Consider the following 12,449-nt stretch of genomic DNA (forward strand, 5'->3'; position numbering starts at 1 on the left):
GAGGGGAAAAATAAGACAAAATCAGAGAGGGAGACAAACCATAAGATACTTTTTTTAATAATAAATTTATTTTTTATTGGTGTTCAATTTGCCAACATACAGAATAACACCCAGTGCTCATCCCGTCAAGTGCCCCCCTCAGTGCCCGTCACACATTCACCCCCACCCCCCGCCCTCCTCCCATTTCACCACCCCTAGTTCGTTTCCCAGAGTTAGGAGTCTTTATGTTCTGTCTCCCTTTCTGATATTTCCTACCCATTTCTTCTCCCTTCACTTCTATTCCCTTTCACTATTATTTATATTCCCCAAATGAATGAGAACATATAATGTTTGTCCTTCTCCGATTGACTTACTTCACTCAGCATAATACCCTCCAGTTCCATCCACGTTGATGCAAATGATGGGTATTTGTCGTTTCTAATTGCTGAGTAATATTCCATTGTATACATAAACCACATCTTCTTTATCCATTCATCTTTCGATGGACACCGAGGCTCCTTCCACAGTTTGGCTGTTGTGGACGTTGCTGCTAGAAACATCGGGGTGCAGGTGTCCTGGTGTTTCACTGCATCTGTATCTTTCAGTAAATCCCCAGCAGTGCAATTGCTGGGTCGTAGGGCAGGTCTATTTTTAACTCTTTGAGGAACCTCCACACACTTTTCCAGAGTTGCTTCACGAGTTCGTATTCCCACCAACAGTGTAAGAGGGTTCCCTTTCCTCCGCATCCTCTCCAACATTTGTGGTTTCCTGCCTTGTTAATTTTCCCCATTATCCCTGGTGTGAGGTGGTATCTCATTGTGGTTTTGATTTGTATTTCCCTGATGGCAAGTGATGCAGAGCATTTTCTCATGTGCATGTTGGCCATGTCTATGTCTTCCTCTGTGAGATTTCTCTTCATGTCTTTTGCCCATGTCATGACTGGATTGTTTGTTTCTTTGGTGTTGCGTTTAATAAGTTCTTTATAGATCTTGGAAAGTAACCCTTTATCTGATACATCATTTGCAAATATCTTCTCCCATTCTGTAGGTTGTCTTTTAGTTTTGTTGACTGTATCCTTTCCTGTGCAAAAGCTTCTTATCTTGATAAAGTCCCAATAGTTCATTTTTGCTTTTGTTCTTTTGCCTTCGTGGATGTATCTTGCAGGAAGTTCCTGTGGCCGAGTTCAAAAAGGGTGTTGCATGTGTTCTCCTCTAGGATTTTGATGGAATCTTGTCTCACATTTAGATCCTTCCCTTTTGAGTTTATCTTTGTGTATGGTGAAAGAGAGTGGTCTAGTTTCATTCTTCTGCATGTGGATGTCCAATTTTCCCAGCACCATTTATTGAAGAGACTGTCTTTCTTCCAGTGGATAGTCTTTCCTCCTTTATCGAATATTAGTTGACCATAAAGTTGAGGGTCCACTTCTGGGTTCTCTATTCTGTTCCATTGATCTGTGTGTCTGTTTTTGTGCCAGTACCACACTGTCTTGAGGACCACAGCTTTGTAGTACAACCTGAAATCTGGTATTGTGATGCCCCCAGCTATGGTTTTCTTTTTTAAAATTCCCCTGGCTATTCAGGGTCTTTTCTGATTCCACACAAATCTTAACTAAAGGAAACAAAATGAGGGTTATTGGACAGGAGGTGAGTGCAGGGATGAGGTAACTGGGTGACAGGCATTAAGGAGAGCACTTGATATAATGAGCATTGAATGTTATATGCAACTGATGAACCACCAAACTCTACCTCTGAAACTAATAATCTACTGTATGTTAGTTGAATTTAAATAAATTTTTAAAATAAATTTTTAAAAATTTTAAAAATCAATTGAGCATATTTATATGAGTCTATTTCTAGGCTATTTTGTTCCGTGGATCTATGTATCTATCCCTTTACCAGTACCACACTGTCTTAGTCATTGTAGCTATAAAATAAGCCTTAATATTGAGTTGAGTGATTCTTTCCTTTTTATTCTTCTTAGTGAAGATGGTCTTCAAAGGCTTATTCAAAGGCCTGTGCTTTTACATATAATATTTGGAAAAAGCTTGCCTGTACTTTCAAAAAAATAAAAGCAGAACACATTTTTTAAATGTGCTGGAATTTTGATACTAATTGCATTAAACCTACATATCAATTTACAGAGAGTTCATGCTATGTTGAGTCTTCCAGTCCATGAACACAGTACAGCTCTCCATTTACTTACATTTGATTGTTTTCTATCAGTATCTTGTCATTCTCAGCATATGTATGCTTTGCATGCTTTATTATAGGTAAGTATTTTAATTTTTGGAATGATTGTAATCAGTTTTGTATTTTAATTTTGATTTTTGCATGTTCAGTGTGTCTAGAAATTGTATCATCTATCTTATTTAACTCAGTTATTTATACTGAGAAGTTGCTTTTTGGTTTTATTCTGTTTTTGATAGATTGCTTCTCATTTTCTATTTAGACATGTCATCTGCAAATAGCAGTAGTTTGTTTCTTCCTCTCCAAATTGCATACTTCTTATTTCTTGTTCTTTCATTATTGCCATGGTTAGAACTTTTAGTACAATATTAAGAGTGTTACCTAAGAACAGATATCCTTCTCATATTCCTGATATTAGGGAGAAAGCATTCAGCCCTACACCATTAAATATGATGTTAACTGTACTTCTTTGTAGACTTTTTTTTATCATGTTGGTTTGTGTTTAAAATCCAGCTAATTAGAGGTTCCAAAATAAATTCAGAGTTTGGAAAGGAGACAAAAATAAAATTCTGAGAAGTTTTTATCTAATAAATTCTGGATTTAGTTTATATTTATTTTTACTCCTAAGGGGAGTTTTTCTAATACAGTACTTGCCAAAAATGGATTCTGTATAGCCTAACTTGAATTTGGGTTACACATGTAACCTTCGAGGAGATATTTCAGTAATCTAAAACTTTTTGGACACTTACACTACCTTTATCTCTGTAGTCTTTAGTATTCCCTCTAAAGGGAGGAAATCTTTCTCTATTTTTAAGCAGGTGTTCTTATGCATCAGTGTTTTTACTTTGTTGTTGATCTCTCTGTCTGAACAGAATTCCCCCTCACACTCCACTACTCAACACCCACACCATCCTCTATTTGACTGGCCAACTGCTGCTCTTTCAAGGCATCTCTAGGTTGAGTGTTTGTCCTCTGTGTACTTACCACTGTAAGAGCAAGGTTTTCGCTGTTGGTGTCAAGTCCATCTCTAACCAGATAGAGCTTTCCTTGAAAGAAGGTTCCAGTGATTTATATTTCAGAACATGAATGCAGTGAGCTAAAGTCTTCAGTGGATACTTGTTCAATAAGTGACTGCTTCACTTTTCATCCCTGCTGCTAAATGGATGTTTCAAAGATTCTTTATACCCCATGGGCATTTTCCTATGTTCTAAAAAGTCTAAGATATGTTTTAAAATACTTAAACTGGGTTGAACTTGATACCTCCTAGTAGGAAGCCACAAAGTTACATTTTGTGTGCACAGACTTTAGCTAGTGAGCTTGTTAAAAATGCAGATCTTATTCTAATTTACTAGTTTTAAGTGATTTCCCAGATACCTGCATTTGTAATGGGAATCCTAGGTAATAATGATGCAGGTGGTGCTAGACTACACTTGGAGTAACATGAATTAAGAATTGAAGGGATTGTGTTTTAAAGAAAATGAAAATTCACTGTAGTCACAGTGATTCACTAGCAACAAAGCCCTGGAAAACCTGTTAAAGGCAGTACTGGTATTTTTCTTTGCTTTCCCTTGTGTCTGTGCTCCACAAACTGGCCACGGGTATCCAAGAAATAATGTTCTTTGCCCATGTATAGCATTAGAGGCAGCATCAATGAAATGTCTAGAGCAATGGGCAGATCTGTTCCAGGCCCTGTTAGTGCTTTAAACAAAAGGGATTTTTACCTTTAGCAGAGAAGAGACATTATTAGTTCCCACAGAACATTTTCATCCTTTTTTTTTTTTTTTTTTGCATATTTGAGCTAAAATCAGTGATGAATCATTTCCATGGTGTGAATTTATGTAACAGAATAAAACAAGAATTGAGAAAGAAGTCAGCAATGATGACACATAGTTGGTTGCCAAAAATCATCATTTGATATTATTGTTTCCATATATAGGCTACATTCTGATATGGTGTACTCCCCCATTTAGATGTTGAGAAATATTTGGATGCTATGGTTTTGCAGTTCCAACTCAGGCATACTTCAGGAACCTTAATGTTTTGATTATGTGCATTTTAGTTACACATTTAAGATAATGTAATACTGTGTTATCGTATCGTTTTTGTAGGGGAACTGCCTGTTAAAACAAGTCCAGAAACACCATTTTTTCTTCTTTTATAGACATACCTAATGAGTTTTGCTGAATAGCTTTATTCCATGCTTATAACTTAGTAATTTAATACTGTTTTTTCAGTAAAATTAAAATGAAGCAAGTAGACCTTCCTATTTCCCTCTGATAAGCTGACTTAAGTGCTTAGAATACAGTTGGTAGTTGTGTATCAGTTTGAAGATAATTATTTTGCTTTTTACATTTTTCAAGGCAAAGTTGCAATTTTCCAAGTTGTGTTCTGAAGTGCACACACTGCCTCACCACATAGGCAATTTATATGAACCCTTAAAAGCTATGAAATGAGTGTATTCTTTCACAAATTGACAGTTCAATTGTTCTGATACAGAAAGTGACACCACTGAGTATATTAACTGTGGAGTTCACAAGTTTTGGGCTAAAAGAAACAGATTTTTTTCTTCCTTTTTCCCCAAAGGCTTAAGCTTTGTTCAAAATGAACCAACAGAATTTAATCCTTTCTGTAATTTATGCTGGATAATAAGAATCAGAATTTGTTGCCCTGGACTGTCACTGGAAGAGATTAAACAACTTTAAGAAATTATCACAGCTGATCAAAATCACATTTACCTTGATTGCTTTATTTTTTTTTTAAGATTTTATTTATTTATCCATGAGAGACACAGAGACAGACCGAGATAGGTAGAGACATAGGCAGAGGGAGAAGCAGGCTCCATGCAGGGAGCCTGATGTTGGACTTGATCCCGGGTCTCCAGGATCACACCCCGGGCGGAAGGCAGGCGCCAAACTGCTGAGCCACCCAGGGATCCCTCTTGATTGCTTTATTAAAAATAAAAACTTGGGGGAAAAAAGCCTTTGGGCAATTATAAAAATGATTTGCATTTTTTTTCGCAGCTACAAATATAAAGGAATAGATGGATCTACTTTGCTGTTATTCTTTAAATTCTACCTGGATGGTAATTTTTAGTGATACATATCCTCTATGTAACCCTTCAAGATGAGACAAATAGGATTTATAACCAGAACCTGAATGTTTTCAATTCTTTTTGTGAATAACAACAATATTTATAGGTGGAATAAAATTTATTTAGGCTACTTATGATAAAATATTTTGGGAGAGAAATTCATGAATAGCTGACTTTCATTAAAAGGCAAAGCTACACGTCTTCATGATTTGATGAATCACTGTGGCAAATGTGGATATTGGTTTCTATATATTTTTGGTTCAAGATATTCCATTTCCTTCTTTGAGTCATATAGTGCGGTTATTTAATTCCAATATGCTTTGTCCTTTGGGACAGCCCAGGCCATTTTTGACACTGTTACAGCACCACAGGATTAGTGGGTATATATTTTTATTGTATTGCTGAATTTATAAGAAGGCTTAATAAATCAAAATCCTTAATTTTCCTTCTCCAAGCAAATGTTTTCCTCTTGAGATTCCTGAGAAACGTTTTTAAAGATTGTGCTGCAAAAGAATGGATTGTCTCCATGTGAAGATTTTAATTTGTGTTGTCCTTTCTGAAATTCCATTTTGTTTTGTTTTCAAATCAGATCTTGAAAATTTCAAAACCAAAATGAGAAGTACTGTGTCTGTGCGTGAAGGCCAGGGCGTCGTCCTACTCTGTGGCCCACCGCCACACTCTGGAGGTGAGAACTTCTGTTTGTAAGTTTTTTATATTTCTTGAATAAGTATCAGTGCAAGACCAACAGCACATGTTGGTCTTGCTTCCTTAAATTACCCTAAGAAAATTGACAACCCAAGGATTGGATTCTGTCCGTTGAGTTGGGATATAAGAAACTCTATAAGAGATAGTCCATTCTGTGAAGTTTATAAACATAATTTATTACAAGTTGTCTTGTAAAGGCAGATGAGATCAAATTTGTTTCAGTTACCTAATGGTGCTGAACCATGCTTCTTATACCATTTCATTTGTTACTTAGTTTTAGAACATGACATACACCAGAGTCTTTGTGGAATCTATGTGGTTTCCTACTCTCTCTCTCTTTTCCTCTCTCTCTCTCTCTCTCTCTCTGACTCTCCCCTGCCTCTTTCTCTCCCCCATCTCTGTCTCTCTCTCTCTCTGTCTCTCTCTCTCTCCTTCTTTCTCATATACACACTCAAACATGATGATTAATATATGCTATTGGATCTCTATGTATGATATACATATGAAAATGATACGTATATATATGTGTGTGTGTGTGTATATATATATATATATATATATATGTATATATATATACATTCACATCATTTTCATTGGGGTGTTGGAATTGCAAATTTTATGCTACATTGGTATAAATTGAAATACTGCTAAAAATTCAGAAGCTTAACAAAATAGCTACCCAAGTGAAAATGAACTTCAGCACATATGAAAATAATTTAATAAGCATTGCTCCCCAGTAGGAGCCTGGAGTCTTGGTTTGATTTTGCTCTCATGCTTACTCCTGCAAGCTTGGTCACTTGCGGGAACAAAGAGGACATTATTAATGTATAAATCACTGTTCTTGGAGAAACCAACAATTCTGTTCTGGAGAGGATACTGAGAGATAAACAGGTTAGAGATGATCTTTCTAACCAGAGGCGAAGCTGAGAAGTCTTCCCATCATAGTGAAGTTTATTCAAATGAAAATATGATGGGCTTTATTTGTTTTGTGACATACAAACCATAGTCCTTTCCCCCCGATGACTTGTCAGTTTTAATAACAAAACCCTCAGTCCAATAAAACAAACATATACCATCTTCACTATCTGATCACTTGAAATGTATGAGCCAGCTGGAGACTGCCAGTGTAGGGCTTGATTAGCAGACATGATTGCCAGGATGCTGAGGGATGGGTTTATATTGGGCTCCCCAGTGTACTTCAGTAGTGTATATTTTCTGGTATCTTGAAATTCCAAAGGAATTTTAACTTTGAAGGGAAACAGATTTTCTTGAATGCAAATAAAAGTAACTGGCTTGAAGAAAATAGGGAGTTTACTGGCTCACATCACTGGGATGATTAGTTGTGGTGTAGTTGAGCTGTATGGTTGTCATAGATATGTACCACCCAGAAAGACTTGCTGCCTCGCTGTGGGTAGTGGGGTCAGTCAATAGCCTCGAGGTCTTAACTCCCTCCCAGTCTCCTCAACTGTAGAGAGCCAGTTGCCCAGAGTCTCACCTTGTCTGTAGCTGCCCACATCTGGTGACTCATCTGGGCAGGAATAAAGGGTCAGCCCTTTGTGCTCAACACTGAACAGTTCTGATGGGCTGTCCTTCTGGAACTTCCTTTCAGGATGTCTAGGGCTTCATTGGACCATCTCACAATTAGACTTCTTTCTCCTCCAGTCCAGCACCTGTTTCTTTCCTTTTGTAAGTTTCTTTTTTTTTTAATTTTTATTTATTTATGATAGTCACACAGAGAGAGAGAGAGAGAGGCAGAGACACAGGCAGAGGGAGAAGCAGGCTCCATGCACCAGGAGCCCGATGTGGGATTCGATCCCGGGTCTCCAGGATCGTGCCCTGGGCCAAAGGCAGGCGCCAAACTGCTGCGCCACCCAGGGATCCCCTTTTGTAAGTTTCTACATTGATAAAAATATTTTATCCCAAACTCTGATTGCCCCCTGAGAATTCATCCCCCATTTTCTTGGAGCCACAGGTTCAAGCAGTTTCACAGTTGTATTTTCCTTATATCTCTTGGCTCTGCTTCCCTCAGTGTTGATTCCATGTGAAGTAGACGTCTTATGGTGTCATAGGTGGCCTCTGATAACTCCAAGCTTTCATGGTCCTTAATGCTAGAGATCCTAATAAACCAGACAACCTGTTCAGTGGCTCTTCATTATTTTAGCTGAATCAACCTTATTTAGGAGATTATTCCTACAGCAGGGGGGCAGGGTCAGCTGTGTCTACTGACAAGCACTGGGGTGGGAAACATGTATTTTCTAAAAGCAAAGAGGGCTTAGTTATGAGGAAAAGCAGGAAGCAATGCATTAGAAAGAGTAAATGTCTAAAACTACAGGTGGTATAAAAGTATCAAAATCATTTTGTTTTTTTAAATATAAAAATAACTGCTGGAGAATCTTGTCTGTGGTGAGTTTTGGAAATGCTGGCCTAATTTAAGAACATGACTGAGTGATCTTTAAGTCCTTTTATGATTAGATATATTTGCCAATAACAAAGGAGGGACTTTTTAGCTGACTTAAGCTATTGAATGAAACATGTCCCAAAAGAATCTTCTAATATCATGCAATTGGAGAACTTTTGGTGACTCCCCATATTCCTCTTCTCATTTTTAGAGCACATAGGTTGAGGTGATTGCAGAAGTCAAGTAGGATTATAGATGAAGAAGGCAAGAAACTTTAGCACTGAAGAAGCTAAACCATGTATGGGACTGTAAAGAATTGAACAAAAGCTTACCTTCCTCAGTGCCAGATCATGCAGGAAAATGATCAGGGCTAGGCTGTCAGACTTAGATGCTGAAAACAGAATTCTCATTGACCCAAGTCTATCTAATGCTAAGATATTCACAACTTACATCCACTGCCCTAATACATTGGCTTGTGAACTCCTTGAAGACAGAGCCCAAGTCACTGTTGGCTCTGCACCCAGATGTCCAAAGGAAATGAATTTCAGCACACATGAAATAATTTAATACACGTTTAATAAGCAGCTGGTTGATAACAAGGCTGGTTGATAACAAGGCTGGTTGATAACAAGTAGTCACTGAATATTGGTTGAACAATTGAGCACATTCATGAAAGGAATAAAGAAATCCTTTTTTAGATTTGGTCAGTTATAAAGGCTTTTTGAGAAATCACTAGAAATTTGTTTCTAGAGGTATAAGCATCTAACAACCAATATACCCTGGGTGCCAACCAGGCAGGTGCAGGTGCAGACAGATGAGAGTGAACTCCAGCCATAGCAGCTGATATCAACCCTGCTTCCTGTCTCTTATTGACTTAGGGAGTTTTAATCTAATGAAGGGTATGAGGCAGATCACTACACAGCTGAAGCTGTGATGCCAGGGTTTCTCAGTACCTGTGATCTGTGGCACTCATGGCCCACCCTGTGACTCTGTGAGATGTGCACTTGGTTCTCTCTGTCTCCACCATTCTGCATTACCTTCATTCACTTCTTCCCCTTTCTTCACTTCTTCTTGGTCCCTTCTCACTGGCTGGAAGTGTTTAATTATGTTGATATTTTCTGATTACTGAATACAGCACCCTATTTTATTCATCCACCATATTGTTTACCAGAATAATATCCTAACAGAGTAGGCACAGAATGGCAAAATCTTAATAGTAAAAATCATTATCACAGTCCTAGTCTCCTTTATTTATGGAGTCCTACTTAGGTGTTAAACAGTGTTCTGGCTTCTCATGGAAATCCTTTGTTAGGAAATTGTTTTGATTGAAAGCATGGAGAGGAACTGTTTGAGGGACGGTCAAAGAGTAGGGGATGCTTCAGTTCTGGAGATGCCAAGAGGCTCAGCTCTTACCTAACCAAAACCTAAATGCCTTGAGCCCAAAGTTCTTGCTGAGAAATGACAGATGAGGCAGAAGGCTGGAAAGTAAACATCAGCAGTGAGCCTCCTAGCAGTTTTTTAGTGCTACAGTTTGGAAATTCACAAAATGTGGCTCAGAGGGGAAACGGTATTCCTAAAATCTTAGAATTCTGAAGAAGTAGAATTAGACCCTCAGTGCCTGACTCTTGGCCAGGGCTCTTTCTGTTATGGCAAATCCTAAGCAGACCCCAGGTGGCATTATCTAAGTAATCATGGTACAAAGGCACAGAGTCCTTAATGAAAGTGTCATGGTCCTAAGCCAAGGGCTTCTGACATTTCAAATTTAGATGCAGCAGAGTTAGTGGTTTTGTTGTAGTGTTCAAGGCCATTGTTTATAGAAACACAACAGATCAACAATGCCCAAAGTCCCCTTGAACAGAAATCTCCCTGGAGTTCAACCAAATACCCAACTCAGGTATATGCTAGTCCAGTGCTTCTGAGAGCTTGATGGCAAATGAATCAACTGGGGACCTGCTAAAATGCAGATTCTGAATCAGTGGGTCTGGGTGGGGGCCTGAGATGCTGTATTTTCAATAAGCTCTCTCCTGAAGCTGCTGCTGCAGGCCCATGGGCCACACTCTGAATAGCAATACCCTAGCCATTAGATGGAGTCCCTAATGGCTTCCCGTTACCTACTTCTGCTCTCACTCCTTCCTTTTTCACTACCCAGTTTCTTGGCCTAGACACTGGAATATATTTGTAACTTCAGAACAAAATATTACCTCCCCACTGAGGACATCACTTTTTTTTTCTTCCATTCCTCCTAACTAGCCTTTCTCAATATGCTCTCCACTCAGATTTATTCCCATCTTTGATGGCCTTGTCAATTCCTAGTTTTCCTACTATTTCTAAGTCTCCAACAGATTTATATATATTTAATGTCTACTAAAACTCTTGTCTTTCTTTTTTTTTTCTAAGTCCTAGGGGAAAGAGAACTGCCCATTTAATGTTGCCCTTGAAATGAAGGTGCCAGAGTCCCAAGCATAGAAAGAATCATGGTTTTATCTCATGACTTTTAACCTCCCAGCTGTTATGTGAGAGGCAACATAACCTTGAATTTGACATTAGTTTCAATCTAAGAATTCATAGAGAACCCCACCAGAAATAGACTCTTCAGATTTTGGAATTATATGACCTGAAGTACCTTAACTGTTGATGGGAACTCTCAGTTGGGTGGATGTTTCTGTAAAACCCCTCTGAGAATGCATGTCTCAAATACTGCATGAGATAATGCTTTTACTCTTTTAATCACAATAAGATGAAACATCAAGGCACAAAGACACATCAGTTACAGTATGCCATGCATTTTTTAATCATCCATTGGTGCAGTGTGCCCCCAAACAGCTTTATCTTTCTCACACTGTTTTTCTACCTTCTTGGAAGGAGGACACTTCAGGATTCTAAAGTGTCCTGTACTAGAACGACATCCCTCATTTGGTGATTTGGAGGGTATGGAGTTGGGACTCATACCAAAGGTGTTCTCTTTGGGTTTTGGTTGTGTTTTTCCTGGAGCCAGCACTGTGATCTATAAGAGCCACTTCACAGCTATTTATTGAAGATTGCAATAGCCTTTTTTACCCTTTTTTTCTTAATTTTTGGCTTTTATTTCTTCTACTATAGGCCCATAGTAAAATTGTGTTAAAATCTCTTCTCTTGTAAATAAAGTGTTTACTTTCCTTTGTTCATTTGGGATAGAAATCAGAAATATTCTCCTAAAATAGATTAGGGAATTATACATATTAAGAGCCAAAATAAAGGTACTGAAGTATGGAAACTGCATATATTATTTATACTCCCTTAATTCACTTATGTAGATAATGTATAAGAAAGTGGCAGCAACCCGGGGCTGCTTTGCTTAAGAGCAGCCACCATTTATTTGATGCCAATAAGAAGGAAAAAATTGTCTCACGGTAGGCGACAATTAGGAATTTCTCTTAGGAATCCCTACAACTCCTAAGCAAGACAGGTCACTGACGTTTGAGAAGGGTCTTATCTTCCACTCATTCTGTGACTTTTTTTTTTTTTTTTTTGCCACTTCTGTCTGTTGGCTTCTCTGTAGAACAATCTGAAGCAAGAGGAATTAGCATCCTCTTAGAAATAGTAGGAAAACTAGGAATTGACAAGTCAGAAATAGGAGCCTGGACATGGATTATCAATAGCTTAATTATTAATCTAGTTACCAACAGTGTGAAAAGCTGGGAATTAGTGTAATTACTGTGCAGTTGTTGGCATCACTATAAAATCATTAGAAATTCAAATGCAACAGAAAAATTACCCTATTATAAATAAGGTTACAAGACTAGTTCATGGGTACTTCATGATAAATATTAGACAGGAATTCATAGGCTGGTCAGGTTATTGCATACACACATGTTAATAAAGAGTTGGTTTTTGTCCAAAGATGGCTGATGAAATTGATTCTGAGTAAAGAATAGGTTGTAGGCTTTTGCCATGTTTGTTCTCTGATCCAGATTCCTGTGTCTGAGCAGTGTGCATGCTCTTCTTGAAATGACAGCCCTGGACACTCCCATCCACTTATAAAAACATAGCCTTTGGGATGTTCAGAGGACAATGTGAGATGCCAAACAGCAGGTAGTGAAGGCTGAAGTAG

At 38.1% G+C, this 12,449-nt stretch overlaps 1 protein-coding gene across 4 annotated transcripts in view; it reads left to right on the forward strand.

The window, feature by feature from the left end:
- CNTN3 (contactin 3) overlaps nucleotides 1–12,449 on the forward strand; it is a 326,552-nt gene that overhangs the window by 173,223 nt on the left and 140,880 nt on the right. For all 4 annotated transcript variants that reach the window (XM_072720423.1, XM_072720424.1, XM_072720422.1 and 1 more), the window contains exon 5: nucleotides 5,846–5,941. In XM_072720423.1, the coding sequence (XP_072576524.1) occupies nucleotides 5,846–5,941 (96 nt within the window). The remainder of the gene's footprint in view (nucleotides 1–5,845; nucleotides 5,942–12,449) is intronic.

The sequence above is a fragment of the Vulpes vulpes genome, chromosome 9 (assembly GCF_048418805.1).
Source record: "Vulpes vulpes isolate BD-2025 chromosome 9, VulVul3, whole genome shotgun sequence".
Classification (NCBI taxonomy): Eukaryota; Metazoa; Chordata; class Mammalia; order Carnivora; family Canidae; genus Vulpes; species Vulpes vulpes.